The sequence below is a fragment of the Erythrolamprus reginae genome, chromosome 1, assembly GCF_031021105.1.
Source record: "Erythrolamprus reginae isolate rEryReg1 chromosome 1, rEryReg1.hap1, whole genome shotgun sequence".
Classification (NCBI taxonomy): Eukaryota; Metazoa; Chordata; class Lepidosauria; order Squamata; family Dipsadidae; genus Erythrolamprus; species Erythrolamprus reginae.
In genome coordinates, this window is record NC_091950.1 from 346,298,812 (window position 1) to 346,316,923 (window position 18,112).

At 38.8% G+C, this 18,112-nt stretch overlaps 1 protein-coding gene across 2 annotated transcripts in view; it reads left to right on the top strand.

Annotated features, from left to right (window-relative positions):
* The window catches only part of LTBP1 (latent transforming growth factor beta binding protein 1), a 262,417-nt gene that overhangs the window by 242,367 nt on the left and 1,938 nt on the right, over positions 1 to 18,112 (top strand). For both annotated transcript variants that reach the window (XM_070734142.1, XM_070734143.1), the window contains 2 exons: positions 10,455 to 10,577; positions 17,704 to 17,853. In XM_070734142.1, the coding sequence (XP_070590243.1) occupies positions 10,455 to 10,577; positions 17,704 to 17,853 (273 nt within the window). The remainder of the gene's footprint in view (positions 1 to 10,454; positions 10,578 to 17,703; positions 17,854 to 18,112) is intronic.

The window sequence follows — 18,112 nt, forward strand, 5'->3', positions numbered from 1 at the left end:
TGTGCTGGTTTTACCAACTGATTTGTTAATTGAGTTTGTTTATCTGCAAGATCAGCTTGATGCTATATACCAGTGGTGGCGAACCTTTTTTTCCCTCAGATGCCGAAAGCATGCACACATGCGCTATTGCACGCACGCATAATTCAAAGTTCCCCTCTGTGCTCCATCCCATGAATGCGTGCATGATCCCCTGCACTGTCCCACCCCGACGCATGTGTACATGACTCCCCCCACTTCCCTGCTTCCTGACTTCCAGAGTGGGCCCAGTAGGCCCATTTTTTCATCCTCCCCAGGCTCCAGGAAATTGAAAACGCCCTCCCAGAGCCTCCATGGGCACCAAAAGTCAGCTGGGAGTGCACACATGAAGCTGAGCTAGGGTAACGGCTTGTGTGCCAGCAGATATGGCTTTGCATGCCACCTGTGTCACATAGGTTCGCCATCACGGCTATATACTATTCTCTCTTCCCATGACTATTTTAGAAATGCAAGGGTTATCTGAAAAGTAAGGTTACAAGCTCTTGCGGGGAATATTCACGGGGGAAGTTGGTACCAGCTCGCCCCGGAGATTAGAATTGCCCCCATCCTCCTTGCCTTTCGTAAAGTTCTTAAAACCCACCTCTGCCGTCAGGCATGGGGGAATTGAGACATCTCCTCCGGGCCTACACAGTTTATGCATGGTATGTTTGTGTGTATGTTTTTTGCTTTTTAATAAGGGGTTTTTAGTGATTTTAAATTATTAGATTTGTTATACGTTCTTTTATTGTTGTTGTGAGCCGCCTCAAGTCCGGAGAGGGGTGGCATACAAATCTAATTAATAATAATAATAATAATAATAATAATAATAATAATAACAACAACAACAACAACAACAACAACAACTATTGTGTAGCAGAAAGCCAGTGGAAGAGAACCAGTACCAGTGGTCAATAGATCATTGACTGGCATTATGGGGAAGGTTAGAGATGAGCGTCCTCATTCCATTTCCCTCCAAGTGCGAAGTGCATGCCGTTGTAATACACTAAGGGCATGAAGGCAAAATAATACCTTCAACACTCAATAGTTTGTGCCAAATTGAATCACATATGGCGATGTCCCATAAATAGAGCAGGAAAGTCTTCGGAGAGGGGCAGCATACAAATCTAATAAATAATAATAATAATAATAATAATAATAACTACTCTTTCATAATTATTATTATTATTATTATTATTATTATTATTATTATTATTATTATTAAAGAGTGGGGGGAAGGGAGGCAGTTCACTGTAGTCTCAAGACTAAATTCAATTACAATGAGGAATAGTGTCAATACAAAATTGTATTTCTGCAGTTTTTGACTACTGGTATAAGGAAATTACATTTTTAATGGATTTGTGAAAACAATGCAATCAAATATTTGGCTGAAGACTTCTGGTTCATGTTTGAAGCTAAAACTACATTTCCTCTTACCAGACATATCAAAAGTGCGGAAAACGCCATTCTATAAAATGCCACAATTGTTGGATATGGGACATATTTTAAATGAAAACAGAAATTTTAAACAACTCTCAGAAGTATATATTAGACATATTTGAGATTAAATTGCTAACACAGCCAATAGGGTTCTGGTTCAATTCTGAGTGCTAGTATTTGCCCACATTAAATATTATATATGGCTTGGTTGCAGTAGGAATATACTTGCCAAATACAGTTCAACTTCTTTGATTTGAACTTTCAAGAATAATTCATTCTGGATATCAGGAGATGTTGGAGATGGGTGTTTTTAGTAGCAGTCCCTGCTCTGTGGAACATGATCCCTCTAAAACTGTGAAACTATTTTATTTTGGATACTCAAGGATTGTACAACTGGACTTTTGTTGGTTGGCTGTTTGCTGTTACAATTACAAATATTGCTGTTTTGACTGTAACTAATGAGTTTGCTCGAACACATTCTCCAGAGTAGCCCAGGTTGTGTTATTTTATAAGGATAATAGATACATAAATAGACAGAAGAAGTTTTGATAAATGTATTTATTTATACTATATAAACTGACTTTCAAAAATTCACCATAGCTTACAAAATAATGCAAATGTTTAAAAAAATCAGCCCAGCCCGACTCAATGCATCATTATCCTCCTTAAAAACTCTACAAAACTGTTCAGTCTTCAAGACACCCTGGACAATTGTCAAGGAGAATGTCAGATTAATCTTGGGAAGATTTGTGTTCTACAGTCTAAACCAAGGAGCAATTCATTCTTTTATCTTCACTTGCTGATCTCATTTGGAGTAGGATTTTTAACAGATTCCTTCTGTCTTGACCTACTGGTTTGCGAGAGCTTGTGGGAAAGCTGGGGGCGAATCAGTTGACAAATTATATCTAAAAGGCGATTCATTCAAAGTTGGGAGTCATCTGGGAAAAAGCATTACAAAGAGACTTCATCTTAATTAACTCACTATAAATGAATCAAAGAAATTCAAGGAAATACCTATTACTTTGCCAGATAGATTTCAAAGGAAGTAAAGCTAATTGCAATAGCTAATACAAAACAATTAAGGGGATGTTTCACACTTCAGAAAGGGCATCTGTTGGCACACCAACTAAATCTGGTCACTCTGCCCTACTCATGGTAGTCACTTGTTAACCAGGGACAGCTTTATTTAGTTTCCAAATCAGCTGGGTGCTCTCACCTACTAAAATCTTGACAGAGACATCTAATAAACAAGCCCTTCTAATTGAATATAATGATTGGCCAAAATAATAGATGCTTCTGAAAAATAATCACATAAAAGAATACATTCCATCCCTTAAGTGACGTCTTTCTTGTTAGAGTGGAAAAAATCCTTAATAGTTTTTTGTTCTAGATGATGCAATTCCACATAAGCACAGCTGAATAAATAAATACTTGAGATCCAAAATCTTTGATCAGGATGATAGATGTAACTGGCTCTACAAATGCTTTATTACGCCATATTACATTTGCAATTAAACTGTTGGCTGTGGAAATGCTGTTGAAGAATTACTTGGCTCCTTTGTTAAGAAAGTTACATTGCAATTGTTGGAGGGAAATAAATAATGTTTGAAAATATAAATTGTGCTTTTCTTTGCATAAGCTACCAAACTGCAAAAAAATACAAAAGATTTGTAGCTAAAGTTTAAAAAATTATTTTCAGGAATAACACATATTTTTTGCATAAATCTAGTGCACTTAACAATCACTATATGTTATTTCTAAAATAGTCACATTTGTTGCAGCATATTTGAGAAAATAGCTCAACAATTTAGTGCAATTTGTATAATAATCCTTACAATGCCTATTTAAAAAGAAGCAGTAGCCCAGGGCTGTCTACATCATTAAGTACATGGGAGTTTTGACATTTTTTGTACCTTCTCTGAATTCATTTGTCACTAAGTAAAATAAGAAACAAGCAGGTGGCACTTAAGAGAGAAAAATCAAAGATGCTTGAAGTTATTTTTACACTGACAGGGTTCAATGATATCACCCACACGGCATTAATCAACTGAATAAGCATTTGGATTATAAGCATTTTTCAAATATTGTATTACGACTTTTAATTTATTAAATTAAAATAATGAAAAATTTATTTCCAGTTATTTCCAGAAACCCTACTTTCACTTATTACATTTCACACTTTATCACTGAGCCAACATAAAACAGCAAAAATTAAGCAATCCCAGATTATTTTACTATTCATATTGTATGTGTTGTGGATATTGTTCTGTTGTCTTTGATTAGTTTGTTAAAAATAATATTCTGTCACAATAGATAAATAAAATAGATTTGTTTCAGGGGGGAAAAAGCTCTTTCTGTCCATGGCTGTCCATCAGTCATGTAGAATGTTTAGGAACAACTTCAGAGATGCTGAGAAGAATATTCTACCTATCTGGTGGATTAAATCACTCACATTGAATTACACAGTAAGATTCTACATTTAGACAACTAAAACAAAATGCACAAGTAAAGTATATGTGGTACCTTGCTCAACGGTACTAACGGTGAGAGGGATCTTGAAGTCCTAGTGGACAACCATTTAAATATGAGCCAGCAGTGTGCAGCAGCTGCCAAAAAGACAAACACAGTTTTGGCTGCATAAACAGAGGGATAGAAACAAGATCACATGAAGTGTTAATACCACTTTATAAGGCCTTGGTGAAGGGCACATTTGAATGGCTGCAGTAACTGGGTGTGCCCAGTTTAATGAAAAGAAGGACTAGGGGTGACAGGATAGCAGTGTTCCAATATCTCAGGGTCTGCCATAAAGAAGAGGGAATCTCAAACTATTCTCCAAAGCATCTGAGGGCAGGACAAGGACCAATGGGTGAAAACTAATCAAACAGAGAAACCATCTAGAACTAAGGAGATATTTTCTGATAGTTAGAAAAATTAATCGGTGGAACAGCTTTCCTCCAGAAGTTGTAAATGCTCCAACACTGGAAGTTTTTAAGAAGATATTGGATAACCATTTGTCTGAAGTGGTGTAAGGCTTCCTGCCTAAGCAGGGGGCTGGAATAGAAGACCAACTCTGTTATTCTGTTTTTACATACACTCACATTGAACTCTAAATGGGCAAGTTCAATTGAGATGCCTGGGGCCTGGTCTTCTGGGGTTACCTGAAGTGAGTTAGTGCCTATGACTTCCAGTGGAATGGCAAAGCCCCTATGTACCTGAAGAGAAGCTCCATGTCCCTCCTGGAGCCACCCAGGAAGTGATATGTGGTTGGCTCCATATAATAGCATCAGCTTGTCTGAGGAAGGAGCCACCCCTTTATCCTTAAAGTAGATGGTAGCGTGCAGTGCCCCATCCACAAACCATCACCGGACCCAAAAATTCTGGACAATTTTCATACAGCCTCCAAACTTGCAAAGGTTGGAAGATCGTTGAGAAGAAAATCAGGCAGCAGCCTAAGAGATCCTGCAGGAAACAGATCAACAATACAAACATCACACATAATTACAGACAACTTTCAGATGAGATCATTAGTCTACAATGGGAGTCATGGACTTACAACCAATGTTGGGACTAAAATTTTGGTAATTAAATGATACAGTTGTTAAGCAAATCATCACATAGCCAGATCAAAGTTTACATCTATTTTGATCACATCATTTAGAAAATCAATACAGTGTTCCCTCGATGCGTTCCGAGACAGCCCGCGAAAGTCGAATTTCCGTGAAGTAGAGATGCGGAAGTAAATACAGTGATACCTTGTCTTACAAACTTAATTGGTTCCGGGATGAGGTTCTTAAGGTGAAAAGTTTGTAAGATGAAACAATGTTTCCCATAGGAATCAATGGAAAAGCGATTAATGCGTGCAAGCCCAAAATTCACCCCTTTTGCCAGCCGAAGCGCCTGTTTTTGTGCTGCTGGGATTCCCCTGAGGCTCCCCTCCATGGGAAACCCCACCTCCGGACTTCTGTGTTTTTGTGATGCTGCAGGGGAATCCCAGCATCGCAAAAATGAGCACTTTGCTGGCAACCGAAGTCCGGAGGTGGGGTTTCCCAGTGAAGGGAGCATCAGTGAAATCGCAGCATCGCAAAAACACTGAAGTTCTCAAAACCCCACCTCCGGACCTCTGTGTTTTTGCAATGCTGCAATTTCACTGATGCTCCCCTCGCTGGGAAACCCCACCTCTGGACTTCCGTTGCCAGCAAAGCACCCGTTTTTGCCCTGCTGGGATTCCCCTGCAGCATCACAAAACACAGAAGTCCGGAGGTGGAGTTTCCCATGGAGGGGAGCCTCAGGGGAATCCCAGCAGCACAAAAATGGGCGCTTCGCTGGCAACGGAAGTCCGAAGGCGGGGCATCCCAGTGGTGGCGGTGGGTTTGTAAGGTGAAAATAGTTTGTAAGAAGAGGCAAAAAAATCTTAAACCCCAGGTTTGTATCTCGAAAAGTTTGTATGATGAGGCGTTTGTAAGATGAGGTATCACTGTACACCATTTTTGGCTATGGACAGTATCACAAGCCATCCCTTAACACTTTAAACCCCTAAATTACCATTTCCCATTCCCTTAACAACCATTTACTCACCATTATTACTGGTACTCACCATTGAATAAGACACTTAGTGATCCTGATATTTATAAACATAATTATTTATTAACAATAATTATTATTTTTTGTTATTTGTTTGCAAAAATTATTAGTTTGGTGATGATGTATGACGTCACCATGCAGGAAAAACTGTGGTATAGAAAAAAAACCGTGAAGTATTTTTTAGTTAATATTTTTTTAAAAACCGTGGTATAGGCTATTCTCAAAGTTCGAACCCGCAAAAATCGAGGGAACATTGTATAGTTGTTAAGGGAATCATACGATGATTAAGTGAATCACATGACCTTACATTTTACATGCTTACATTTTTAAATTTTTATTCTGATACTTTTACATTTAATATTTCACCACCACCCCAACATATCCTGTTTCATTATACTTATAAATCAGGTTCTTCGTCATTCAGGTTATGTAATCTAGGCTAGTCCATGTAGAAGGGAAAGCTGCAAAAAGTTATACCCACTCCAGTTATTGTGGAAATATTTATACTCAGTTTATTTTATTGGAATAGTTCGTTGCTTATATTGCTACAAGTTATGTTCTTTAAGTTCAGTAAGAGACAAAAACAGCAAAATCAATCATTCTAAATGTCCAACCCTGAAAAACACAAAAGCCAGTTGTGCAAACAGAAAAGTATTTGGAGCAAAAGTTGTTTTACTGAGAATCATGCATGATTAGGAAAGTACCAATGTATTTCTCTGCTTTTGATCCCAAAATTACAAAATGAGCTTGTTCTTGGCTTTCATTAAGATGTTTTCATTCCAGCTTTCCTTTATACTGGCTGTTCTTCTACGCCGAAGGTTCTTTTTAAATGTATGTAATTCCCTTGGTAATGTATTCCATGCAAAACTGTGTTGTATTGATAAAATATTTGGCTGGATAATCACTCAGGTCCATAGAAACATCCATCAAGATCATTTTCTTTCCTAGTAGACCACGTTTCTAATACACTGGGATGTTTCATACATAATGAAGTCATTTTCCTTTTTTTAATAGTCTGCTTAATTCTTTTCTTTTAAGTCTTGCAAACCATAGTTTGTCATTAATTTGAATCAGCAATCTATGTTTACAGTTGCATAAAAATCAGAGGCTGTTGTCAGATATACCAACAATTTGGAGGGGAGGGAAGTGGGAAGGGATGTGGCAAATCAATAAGAACTAAAAAGAAGTCGGACAAATTTGTAAAGGGAGATAGAGAGTATTGAGGTAGTCCTTGACTTAGAACCATTCTGTTAGTGGCCATTCAAAGTTACAATAGCAATGAAAAAAAGTGACCTATGGCGCTTTCCATATGTTACAGTATGTCCATGGTCACATAATCAAAATTCAGAGAGTTGCAGTGTCTCACGGTCACACAATCACCCTTCGTAGCAAAGTCAGTGAGAAAAATCTAGTTCCTTTAACAAGCACAGGATTCATTTAACAATGCAGCGATTCACCTAATAACTCTGGCAAAAAAAATATTGTAACATGAGCCAAGCCCACTTAAGAATTGCCTTGCTTAGCAATCAGCTCCCTCTGGAGATTCGCATTGCCTCCCACGTTCCTCATCTTTCGCAAGAGCCTTAAGACCCATCTATGTCGCCAGGCATGGGGCAGCTAGATCACGCCCCCTTCTTCTCTGACCGTTAAATGTTATGTGTGGATGTGATTGAGTAGACTGATGGTTTTTTTAACATAATGGGATTTTTAGCTTACTGTTTTAACTGTTAGATTTGTATACACATTGTTTTGTATTGCGTGTTGTAAGCCACTCCGGGTCCTCAGAGAGGGGCAGCATACAAGTCTAATAAATAATAATAATAATAATAATAATAATAATAATAATAATAATAATAATAATAATAATACAAGCAAAACTATTGTGGGTCTTCCGACTGACCGAATTTTGAAACATAACACACCAGACATCCTGATTGTGGAGAAAAAGAAAGTATGGATCATTGACATCGCAATCCCAGGAGACAGCAGAATTGAGGAGAAGCAGCTAGAGAAATTAGTGAAATATGAAGATCTAAAAATCGAGCTGCAACGACTCTGGCATAAGCCAGTGAAAGTGGTCCCAGGGGTACTTGGCACGCTGGGTGCAGTGCCAAAGGATCTCAGTGGACATTTGAAAACCATCGGAATTGACAAAATCTCCATCTGTCAGTTGCAGAAGGCCGCTTTATTGGGATCGGCACACATAATTCGCCACTACATCACACAGTCCTGGGTGCTTGGGAAGCACCCGACTGGTGATGAAATACGAAATCCAGCATAGTGATCTCGTTTGCTGTGTTGTATTGACATAATAATAATAATAAAAATAACAACTGAAATTTTGTTTCTTTCAAAAAGAAAATCAAAGCAATAAAGGAATGTAACCAGTATTGGGTTCCTTACCGGTAGAGGGCACACTGTGCACTGGTATTTTTGCTTCTGTGCATGTGTGGAAGTAAAAAATCCCTGAAATCTCACGCATGTGTGTATCCTCTCAAGAGATTTTGCTTCCTGTGCAAGCGCAGAAGCAAAATCTCACCAGGACATGCCCACCCTCCTGGAGCTGCGTGCACATCACACAAATAACAGCAGTAAGTAGGAACACCCACCTGAACATAACCTAAATGTATTCTTTTAATGACAGCCAAGATAATAATATCCAGAGCAAGAGACTCTCTGTAACCTAACTCCTTTTTCCCTCCAATAAACTCAAATTCCATGAGAATCTTGCTTTTTGGTTGTGAACTGCCACAAGTAGTTGAACATATTATTCTTAGCATTTATGCCATATCCTTGTAGATCAATGTTACTATATCCTCATTAGGGATATAAGGTTGAGGTTGTGAAATGGTGGCACGCCGAAGGCTTTGTAGTTGATATTAAAAGTAAGATTTCGTTGCTTGCCAACTAAGCCTGCAATTTTTCCTTTCCTACAGAAGAGAAAAAGCCACAAGGTATTTGCTTGATACTGGTAAGGATTAAACTTGTGGCTTCACTTCACGCCATATCTTATATTTTTTAATAAAAGGGAGTTGCCTGGCCTGACAAAAAGAATGAAAGTTTGATTTGTTCAACCCTTCTTCCCATTATCTTGTGAAGCAAAAAGCATTGTGCATGTATATTCTTTATCGAGCAACAAAATAAGAAACTTCTATCCAAACATTCAAGCTTTTACTCAATGATGTCTCCCCCGATGTAAAACAGCACAATTTAATTGGCTTTAGGCATTCACGTGGAATGGTTCTCTGTGATTTTGAAACAAATTTAAAACAGAATTGCTCAAGTTCAGTAAAGTAGAGGCATGGCTGTTATATCTCTAATCAACTTTAATCTTTAAGAAACGAAAGCAACATACATGGCTAAAGATGGGAAATGTGCATAGGATCAATTGTGTTCAAAATACAGATAGTCCGCGATTAATTATCACAATTGAAGCCCCAAATTTATGTCACTAAGTGAGAAATGTGTTGAGCGTTGTCCTATTTTGCAACTTTTCTTGCCATATTTGTCGATCACTGCCATTATTACTTGCTGTCCCGTTTTATGCATGGTTTGTTGAATTGTGTGATTGTTTTGGTTTCTTAATGTGTTCTGTTTTAACATTGGATTTGTAGACTGTATTGTTTGTTGGAAGCCGCCCCGAGTCCACGGAAAGGGGCGGCATACAAATCTAATAAATAAATAAATAAATAATTAATAACCAAGTTGTTAAGTGAATCTGGCTTCTCCGTTAACTTTGCTTCTCAAAAGGTTGCAAAAGGAGATCACATGACTCCAGGACACTGCAATAGTCCTAAATTTATTTAGTTATTTATTTATTTTTTAGATTTGTATGCCACTCTTCTCTGAAGACTCGGGGCGGCTCACAGGATACAAAAGCAACAGAACAACAAATCCAATTAATTGAAAATTACTACTAAAATCCCATATATAATAAAATCAGTCAGCCAATTCATTCACAACCACACATTACATCTCGTAAAAAGAGGAAGAGGGCTTGATCTAATTGCCCCATGCCTGGTGACATAAATGAGTTTTGAGGCTCTTGCGAAGGGCGAGGAGGGTGGGAGCAGTGCAAATCTCTGGAGGCAGCTGATTCCAGAGGGTCGGGGCTGCCACAGAGAAGGCTCTTTCCCTAGGCCCCGCCAGATGACAATGTCTAGCCGACGGGACCTGGAGAAGGCCAACTCTGTGGGACCTAACCGGTCACTGGGATTCATGCGGCAGAAAGCGGTCCTGTAAATGTGAGTCAGTTGTCAAACATTCCAATCACAGGAAAACAGGAATGATGAAGTGATTATGTGTGAAAAATGGTCATTCGTCACTTTTTTCAGCGCCATTGTAACTTTAAACGGTTACTAAATGAACTGTTTCAAGTCGAGGATTACTTCTACATGCTACTCTTATGTGTTTCTTTCCAGAGGACTATGCCCAGCTATGCAACATTCCTGTTCCTGGATCCCGGCCATATGGACAGGATGCCTTGGTTGACTTTGAACAGGAACATTACACTTCGGAAACCGATCCCTATTTCATTGAAGACCGTAAGTGTCCTTTACTCCTTAAGTCTAAGAACATATAACTTATTCATTTCTTCTTAGAGTTCACAATATTCAAAGAGATGCATGTTTCTAAGCTTATTGTGGATGATACGCTTTTTTGAAAAGTATTCATTAAGAGCCATGAATGGGTTCACACTATAACACGTTTTTATTTCAGTAAAGTGAAGTAAGCAGGTAAGATGACAATCCAAGCACTTAAATTCAAATGAATATTCAGGGAATATTCTTGTTGTCAGACAATGGTCCGTTTGGAATAGACTGTGTTAGCTGTTGCAAAGACATATGCTTTCTAGTGTACTATACAAGTGCAGACTTTTTCAATGCCATTAAATCAAATTTAAACCTTGCCAAATCTCCTTTAAGCTATAACACACCTCCGAGATTCTATAGCAATTTAACTCATAACTATTTTTAGAATTAAAAGGAGGGGCTAACCTCACAATGGTTGAGAACTTGACAAACTTACTTATTTATTTGTTAGATTTACATCCTGTCTTTTGTTTGAAGCAGGATAAATAATAATCCCTCCTCCCTTTTTTAAAAAAATAATTTTTATTTGGTTATTTACATTTTTAAAAAAACAACACAGAAAGAAAAAAAGAAAGCATACATACAAACAATAAACAAAACAATAGATTAACATATATACATCTACACTTTGTAACCTCTAGGGTTATCATACAGCAATTTCTATCAACAATATATGGTAGCTTATACTGTATAATTCCTATAGTTCCTATGATTAATATAATTCTATAATTCTTGTTACATTTCTACTTCATACATATTATTATAGTAACTTAAAGTGAATAAAAATCACACATATATTGCTAAGTTAAACATTTACTGATTTATTTTGTTTTCTCTTTTCAAGCCAATCATAAAATATATTCTAAATTTCATAACATTCTGAATCCTCTTTTTCATTTATTTCCATTGTCATTTTATCTAATTCCTCACAATCCAAAATTTTCTTAATTATTATATTTTCAGTTGGTACATCTTTTTGTTCCCAATATTTTGCAAGTCTGATTCTGGCTGCAGTAAGAATATGTAATATGACATAAAAGTACTTTTTTGCTATTTTCTGTTCTAGTATTCTCAGTGAAAATGTTTCTGGTTTCATACCTATCTTTTGTTTTGTAATTTGCTCTAATTAAATATGAATTTTATGCCAAAATTGTTTTATAATGGGACAAGTCCACCACATACGATAATAAGATCAACTTTTATGATCACATTTCTGCAATCCCTCTTCTTTTTTATTCCCATAAAACCCACTCTGATGTATGTTGGGTTGAGAGAGGGTTATTCAATCCGTTTCTTTCTAAAGTTGAATCCGGGCTTCCCTATAGTGTCTGTCTTAAACACTTCCTCACAAAGGCTCACATTTACCTCTTCAGCTTTTAAAAGAAAATTCAAGATGAGCTGCTGCATAAAGCAATACCATGTAATCAATATAATGAAACAGACTGGATTACCAAATTTGCTAGATTTTAGCCACATAATAGTTGTGGCCTGCACACTGAAATATCATATGAGGAAAGCACCCAAATCACAGTTGGCCTCTGCTCCAACCTAGAAAGAGAAGATTGGGATAATCATAAAGCAACCATTTTAGGAGACAGAATGTACAATATTAGCATTGGCATCAAACTATGATAAACTATTTGTATTTTTAAAAAATCTCATCAAAATCAAACACATATTTATTTATTTATTTATTTATTTATTTATTTATTCATTCATTCATTCATTCATTCATTTGTTTATTTATTGGATTTGTATGCTGCCCCTCTCCGTAGACTCGGGGCAGCTAACAACAGTAATGAAAACAGCATATAACAATCCAATATTAAAACAGTTAAAAACCCTTATTATAAAACCAAACATACATACAGACATACCATGCATAAAATTGTAAAGGCCTAGGGGGAAAAGGTATCTCAGTTCCCCCATGCCTGGCGGCAGAGGTGGGTTTTAAGAAGCTTACGAAAGGCAAGGAGGGTGGGGGCAATTCTAATCTCTGGGGGGAGTTGGTTCCAGAGGGCCAGGGCTGCCACAGAGAAGGCTCTTCTCCTGGGTCCTGCCAAGCGACATTGTTTCTTTGACGGGACCCGGAGAAGACCCACTCTGTGGGACCTAACTGGTCGCTGGGATTCGTGCAGCAGAAGGCGATCCCTGAGATAATCTGGTCCGGTGCCATGAAGGGCTTTATAGGTCATAACCAACACTTTGAATTGTGACCAGAAACTGATCGGCAACCAATGCAGATTGCGGAGTGTTGGTGTAACATGGGCATATTTGGGGAAGCCCATGATTGCTCTCGCATTGCATTCTGCACGACCTGAAGTTTCTGAACACTTTTCAAAGGTAGCCCTATGTAGAGAGCATTACAGTAGTCGAGCCTCGAGGTGATGAGGGCATGAGTGACTGTGAGCAGTGACTCCCGGTCCAAATAGGGCCGCAACTGGTGCACCAGGCGAACCTGGGCAAACGCCCCCCTCACCACAGCTGAAAGATGTATTTCTTACACATGGCTTATGTATCATGGTCTAATAGACCAGAGGTCCCCAACCTTTCAGACCTCAGGGACCACTGAAATTCATAATTTCAAATCCCACAGACCACTAATATGATCTGCCTAATGACCGTCTGGGTGGGCGTGGCTAGCTGGCCATGTGATTGGATAGGAATGGCCAACTCAATGTCACTCACATCAAAGGGCGTCTCACCAACCTATACTCTCCTCCAAGCCCCTCCTCGCCTGCCCGCCCAGGCTCCTTAGGGCCTCAGCAGAAAGCAGCTGGTGGCGCTAAGTAGCCACCATGAGAAAGAGTTGGCAAAACAGCTCAGTTCAAATTGCATCTATTCAAGGAGATTCAAGCAGAAGAACCTCACTGAAGACTAGGAGCATAGACTTTCCAAGCAGAGGGGAGACCTGCGGGAGGGAAAGGCCACGTGCCAATGCCTGGAAGCTCAGCAAGCTCAGATGGTCAGCCAGTTCCAGGCCACGATGCAGTCCACTGAAACAAAGCCCTTCGGCTCTTCACCACCAGCGGTGCTTCCCTCCAACCTTCACCTAAAGCCCCATACATGAGGCCAAAGCAGACCCCAAGTTGGAATTTCTGTCCCCCTCTAACCCACACAAAAAGACCCAGACTCTGCAACAACACAAGCATTCATTGCATATATCCGGCCCAGCGGCTTAAATTTGAGAACCCTTGATTTAGTGCAATATAAAAAATGCTAATAATTTTACCTTATGTCAGTGCTTCTCAAATAGTGGATTGGAGCCACCAGGTGGGGCACAGAGTGATGCCGGGGGGCGCATGTGACCCCACGAAACATGCATGGCCCTGTCAATCAATTCCCCCAGACAGGGAGTGTTTTCCCACTTGCACTCTTCTCCGAGCCCGGAAGAGAAGGCAGCCAGGCAGGACGGGGCAGCTGCGTGGGTTCTTGTTGTTCTTGGTGGGCACCACGGTAGCCATGAACAGTGTGGTGAACCTGCTGCCTTTAATAAATATTTTTAAAAATAAACTTTAATAAATAAACATAATAATAATAATAATAGTAATAATCTAAATGGTTGCTAAGAGAATGGGAAATTGCAATTCAGGGGTTTAAAGTGTTAAGGGAAGGCTTGTGATACTGTTCATAGTCAAAAATAGTGTATTTACTTCCGCATCTCTACTTCGCGGAAATTCAACTTTCGCGGGTGGTCTCAGAACGCACCCTTTTTTTGGTTTTGTGCATGAGATTTCATGCGAGATTTCGCTTTAGGCACATGAGCGGAAGCGAAATCCTGTGTAGGGAGGTGTGCATACGTGTCGGGGCCCCGCGCACGTGTCCCGGCCTCCAGAACCCACTAAAAAATCCTACCAGATCACCAATCTGATTCATAGCAGGTGGGGGCCATTACTGCCAAGGTCCCTTTCCAACTCTGTTTATTTTATTTATTTATTTATTTTGTCCAATACACAATGAGGGTTTTAGTGAGTATATATCAATATACACATAGTAAAATACATGATGACGGTTATAGAGGAGATACTCATGGTAAAATATATCTAAGAAATAATAGAAAAGAAGATATAGGAATAGAGTTTAGTATTTAGCATTGTTTAGCATTTTCATCCTGCTATATGCAAGACAAGAAGCAATGGATGGAAACTAATCAAGAAGAGAAGCAACCTGGAATTAAAGAGAAACCTCCTGACAGGACAATTAACCAGTGGAACAGCTTGCCTTCAAAAGTTATGGGTGCTCCGTCACTGGAGGCTTTTAAGAAGAGACTGACAGACATTTGTCTGGAACGGTATAGGGTGGTTGCTTGAGCAGGGGATTGGACTAGAACAGTGATTTTCAACCTTTTTTGAGCCGTGGCACATTATTTACATTTACGAAACCCCGGGGCACATTGAGCGGGGCAGGGGGGGGGCTATAAAAAGTTTGGACAAAAAAATTCTCTCTCTCTCTTCCTCCCTTTCGCTCTATTTCTCTCTCCCTCTTTCTCTCCCTTCCTTTTTCTTTCTCTCTCCATCCCTCTTTCTTTCTTTTCCTTCCTTCCTCTCTTTTTTGCTCTCTTTCTCCCTCCCTCCCTGCCTCCCTCTATGTCTTTCTCTCTCTCTCCTTCCCTCCCTCTTTCTTTCTTGCTTGCTTTCTTTCTCGTTCTCTTTCTCTCTCTCTCTTTCTTTCTCTCTCTTTCTTTCTCTTTCTTTCTCTCTCTCTTGCTTTCTTTCTCTCTCCGAGCTTCGCGGCACACCTGACCATGTCTCACGGCACACTAGTGTGCCCCGGCACACTGGTTGAAAAACACTGGACTAGAAGACCTCCAAGGTCCAGTGAAGGGCTCCACATACCTTTTCCTACCAGTATTGGGATCCCAAAGCCGGCGCAGCCAGCCCTGATACATGTGAATGCGCCCCCGCGTGAGATTTCGCTTCTGCGTCTGCACCTGAAGCAAATTCTCATGCAGGGGCATGAGATTTGGGAAATTTTCACCCTTTTTTTGGTTTTGTGCATGAGATTTCATGCGAGATTTCGCTTTAGGCACATGAGCGGAAGCGAAATCCTGTGTAGGGAGGTGTGCATACGTGTCGGGGCCCCGCGCACGTGTCCCGGCCTCCAGAACCCACTAAAAAATCCTACCAGATCACCAATCTGATTCATAGCAGGTGGGGGCCATTACTGCCAAGGTCCCTTTCCAACTCTGTTTATTTTATTTATTTATTTATTTTGTCCAATACACAATGAGGGTTTTAGTGAGTATATATCAATATACACATAGTAAAATACATGATGACGGTTATAGAGGAGATACTCATGGTAAAATATATCTAAGAAATAATAGAAAAGAAGATATAGGAATAGAATATATAGGAATAGAATACAGTATATAGAATATATAGAATATAGGAATAGAATATATATACATACATACATACATACATTGTTCTGTTATATATCATTATTTACATATTATTCTATATGTAAAGAGACTTACAGTAGCCCCTTTGTTCCTGCCTATTCCTGTCTTTCATCACTGTCATCTACAACAACTCTCAATGTACTTTCACAGACTGAATCGGCAATCGCTCATTTTTCAATAAGATCTACGTCCTTCAACGATCAGAGTTACATTTCTTTCAGTCGACATCATTCACTGGTGTTTTTAAAAACTCTATACTATATTTGCTACAATTTGCTGCAGGGGGAGGGGGACCATTTATTCGTGCATAGTTAGCAGAATAAATACAATCTCACATATAGTGTTCTCCTGTAGAATCCTATAGTATAGAAACTCATAATTCCCATGCACATGTTTATCTTAGTAATCAGCTGCCTGTTATCAAAATGATTTTGTATATCTTAACCAGCTGTGGTATTTGTTTTTTTTTTAAATAAGGCTTATTATTAAAATTCCAACTGCTGTTCCCCTCCCATCCAGCAAACAAAGGATCAATGTGTGTGTTTGTGTGTGTGTCCAGCCAGTCCTGCTTAGAGTACTCTTCAAAAATGACCTCATGGAATTGTTCCTTCTTCGACCAACCAAATTCTACAAAGCTGTTAGATCTCAGATCCAGCCCTCCCTCCCCAAAGTACAAGCACTTTTAACTTGTACTTGGCTGCCATCTACTGTTCTCTTCAGTTATGCTACTGCTTCAAGGAAAAAATCTACGCTAAGGATTCTTCATCACTTGGTTAAAATGCCGTCTTCCAATCTTGAACCAGCAAAAAAGCATGCCATAAAAAATGGTCTTGCCTACGTTGCAAACATTTATTTGTTTGTTTGTTTTGTCAAGTACATATTGGTGGTATAGAAAGATATAATCATATTTATACACATGATACTAGTAAAAGAGAAACATTAATAGAATAGAATAGAATAGAATAGAAAGAATAGAATTCTTTATTGGCCAAGTGTAATTGGACACACAAGGAATTTGTCTTTAATGCATGTGCTCTCAATGTACATAAAAGAAAATAGAGATTTATCATTAGGACAAGGGATGAAAGGCATTCTGGTGCACTTATGCACGCCCCTTACTGACCTCTTAGGAATCGGGAGAGGACAACAGTGGATAGTCTAGGGGTAAGTAAGGTAAGTAACAAGGCTATCTATCAATTGATGCTGTTTTTTTCTAAGCCAAGTTGCTGCATTTCCTCCGTTTCATTTGTCCTTTCATCACTAACCTCCAGTCAGTCTCTCTAATATATGGTTGTAAGAAAGATCTTTGGAGATCTTGGATAAAAATTGCTGCCTAAGGAATAGTCAGATAAGAGACAACAGAGCCCACAGCTGCATAGTGGAAGAAGCAAGAGACTCAGAAGGGACTATTCCTTAGTTCTTAGGCTATAAAGGTGATGGAAGAGAATTGTACTTTTTGAGTTGCAGGGTTCTGTTAACGTAGCTTTATAGTAAAGTTGAGTTAGTTCATCTATTTGCGTTTCCTGTCTGGTCTATATGGAAAGGTTAAAATCAAGCTTGCAAGACCAACTTCGTAACTTCTGACTTTGTGCTAGAGAAGCACTTATTTTTTTGAAAGAACACAAATACGAATTCATGTGTTTACCTCCATAATTCTTTTTTTAAAAAATCCAGGTTTCCTGAATAGCTTTGAGGAATTACAAGCTGAGGAATGTGGAATTCTGAATGGATGTGAAAATGGACGTTGTGTCAGGGTGCAGGAAGGGTATACCTGTGACTGTTTTGATGGCTACCATTTGGACATGACCAAAATGACATGTGTTGGTAAGAAAGTATTGCACTGTTTATATGCAGACAATTACCATAACCTTCAAAGATAGAAAACTGCACTAATATTTTTCAGAGTATCAGATGATCCAGAGAGAATTGGTTGTACAAGAATTGTCTAAGAAAAAAAATAACTTATCCCTTTCCAAGGGTACCTGGTTCTGGCATCTTCTTATTTTATTAACATTTTATTTAACTCCATATAATTCTGGCCAGGAGGAAAAAAAAGTCAACTCAAATATTTACAGATAGTCAT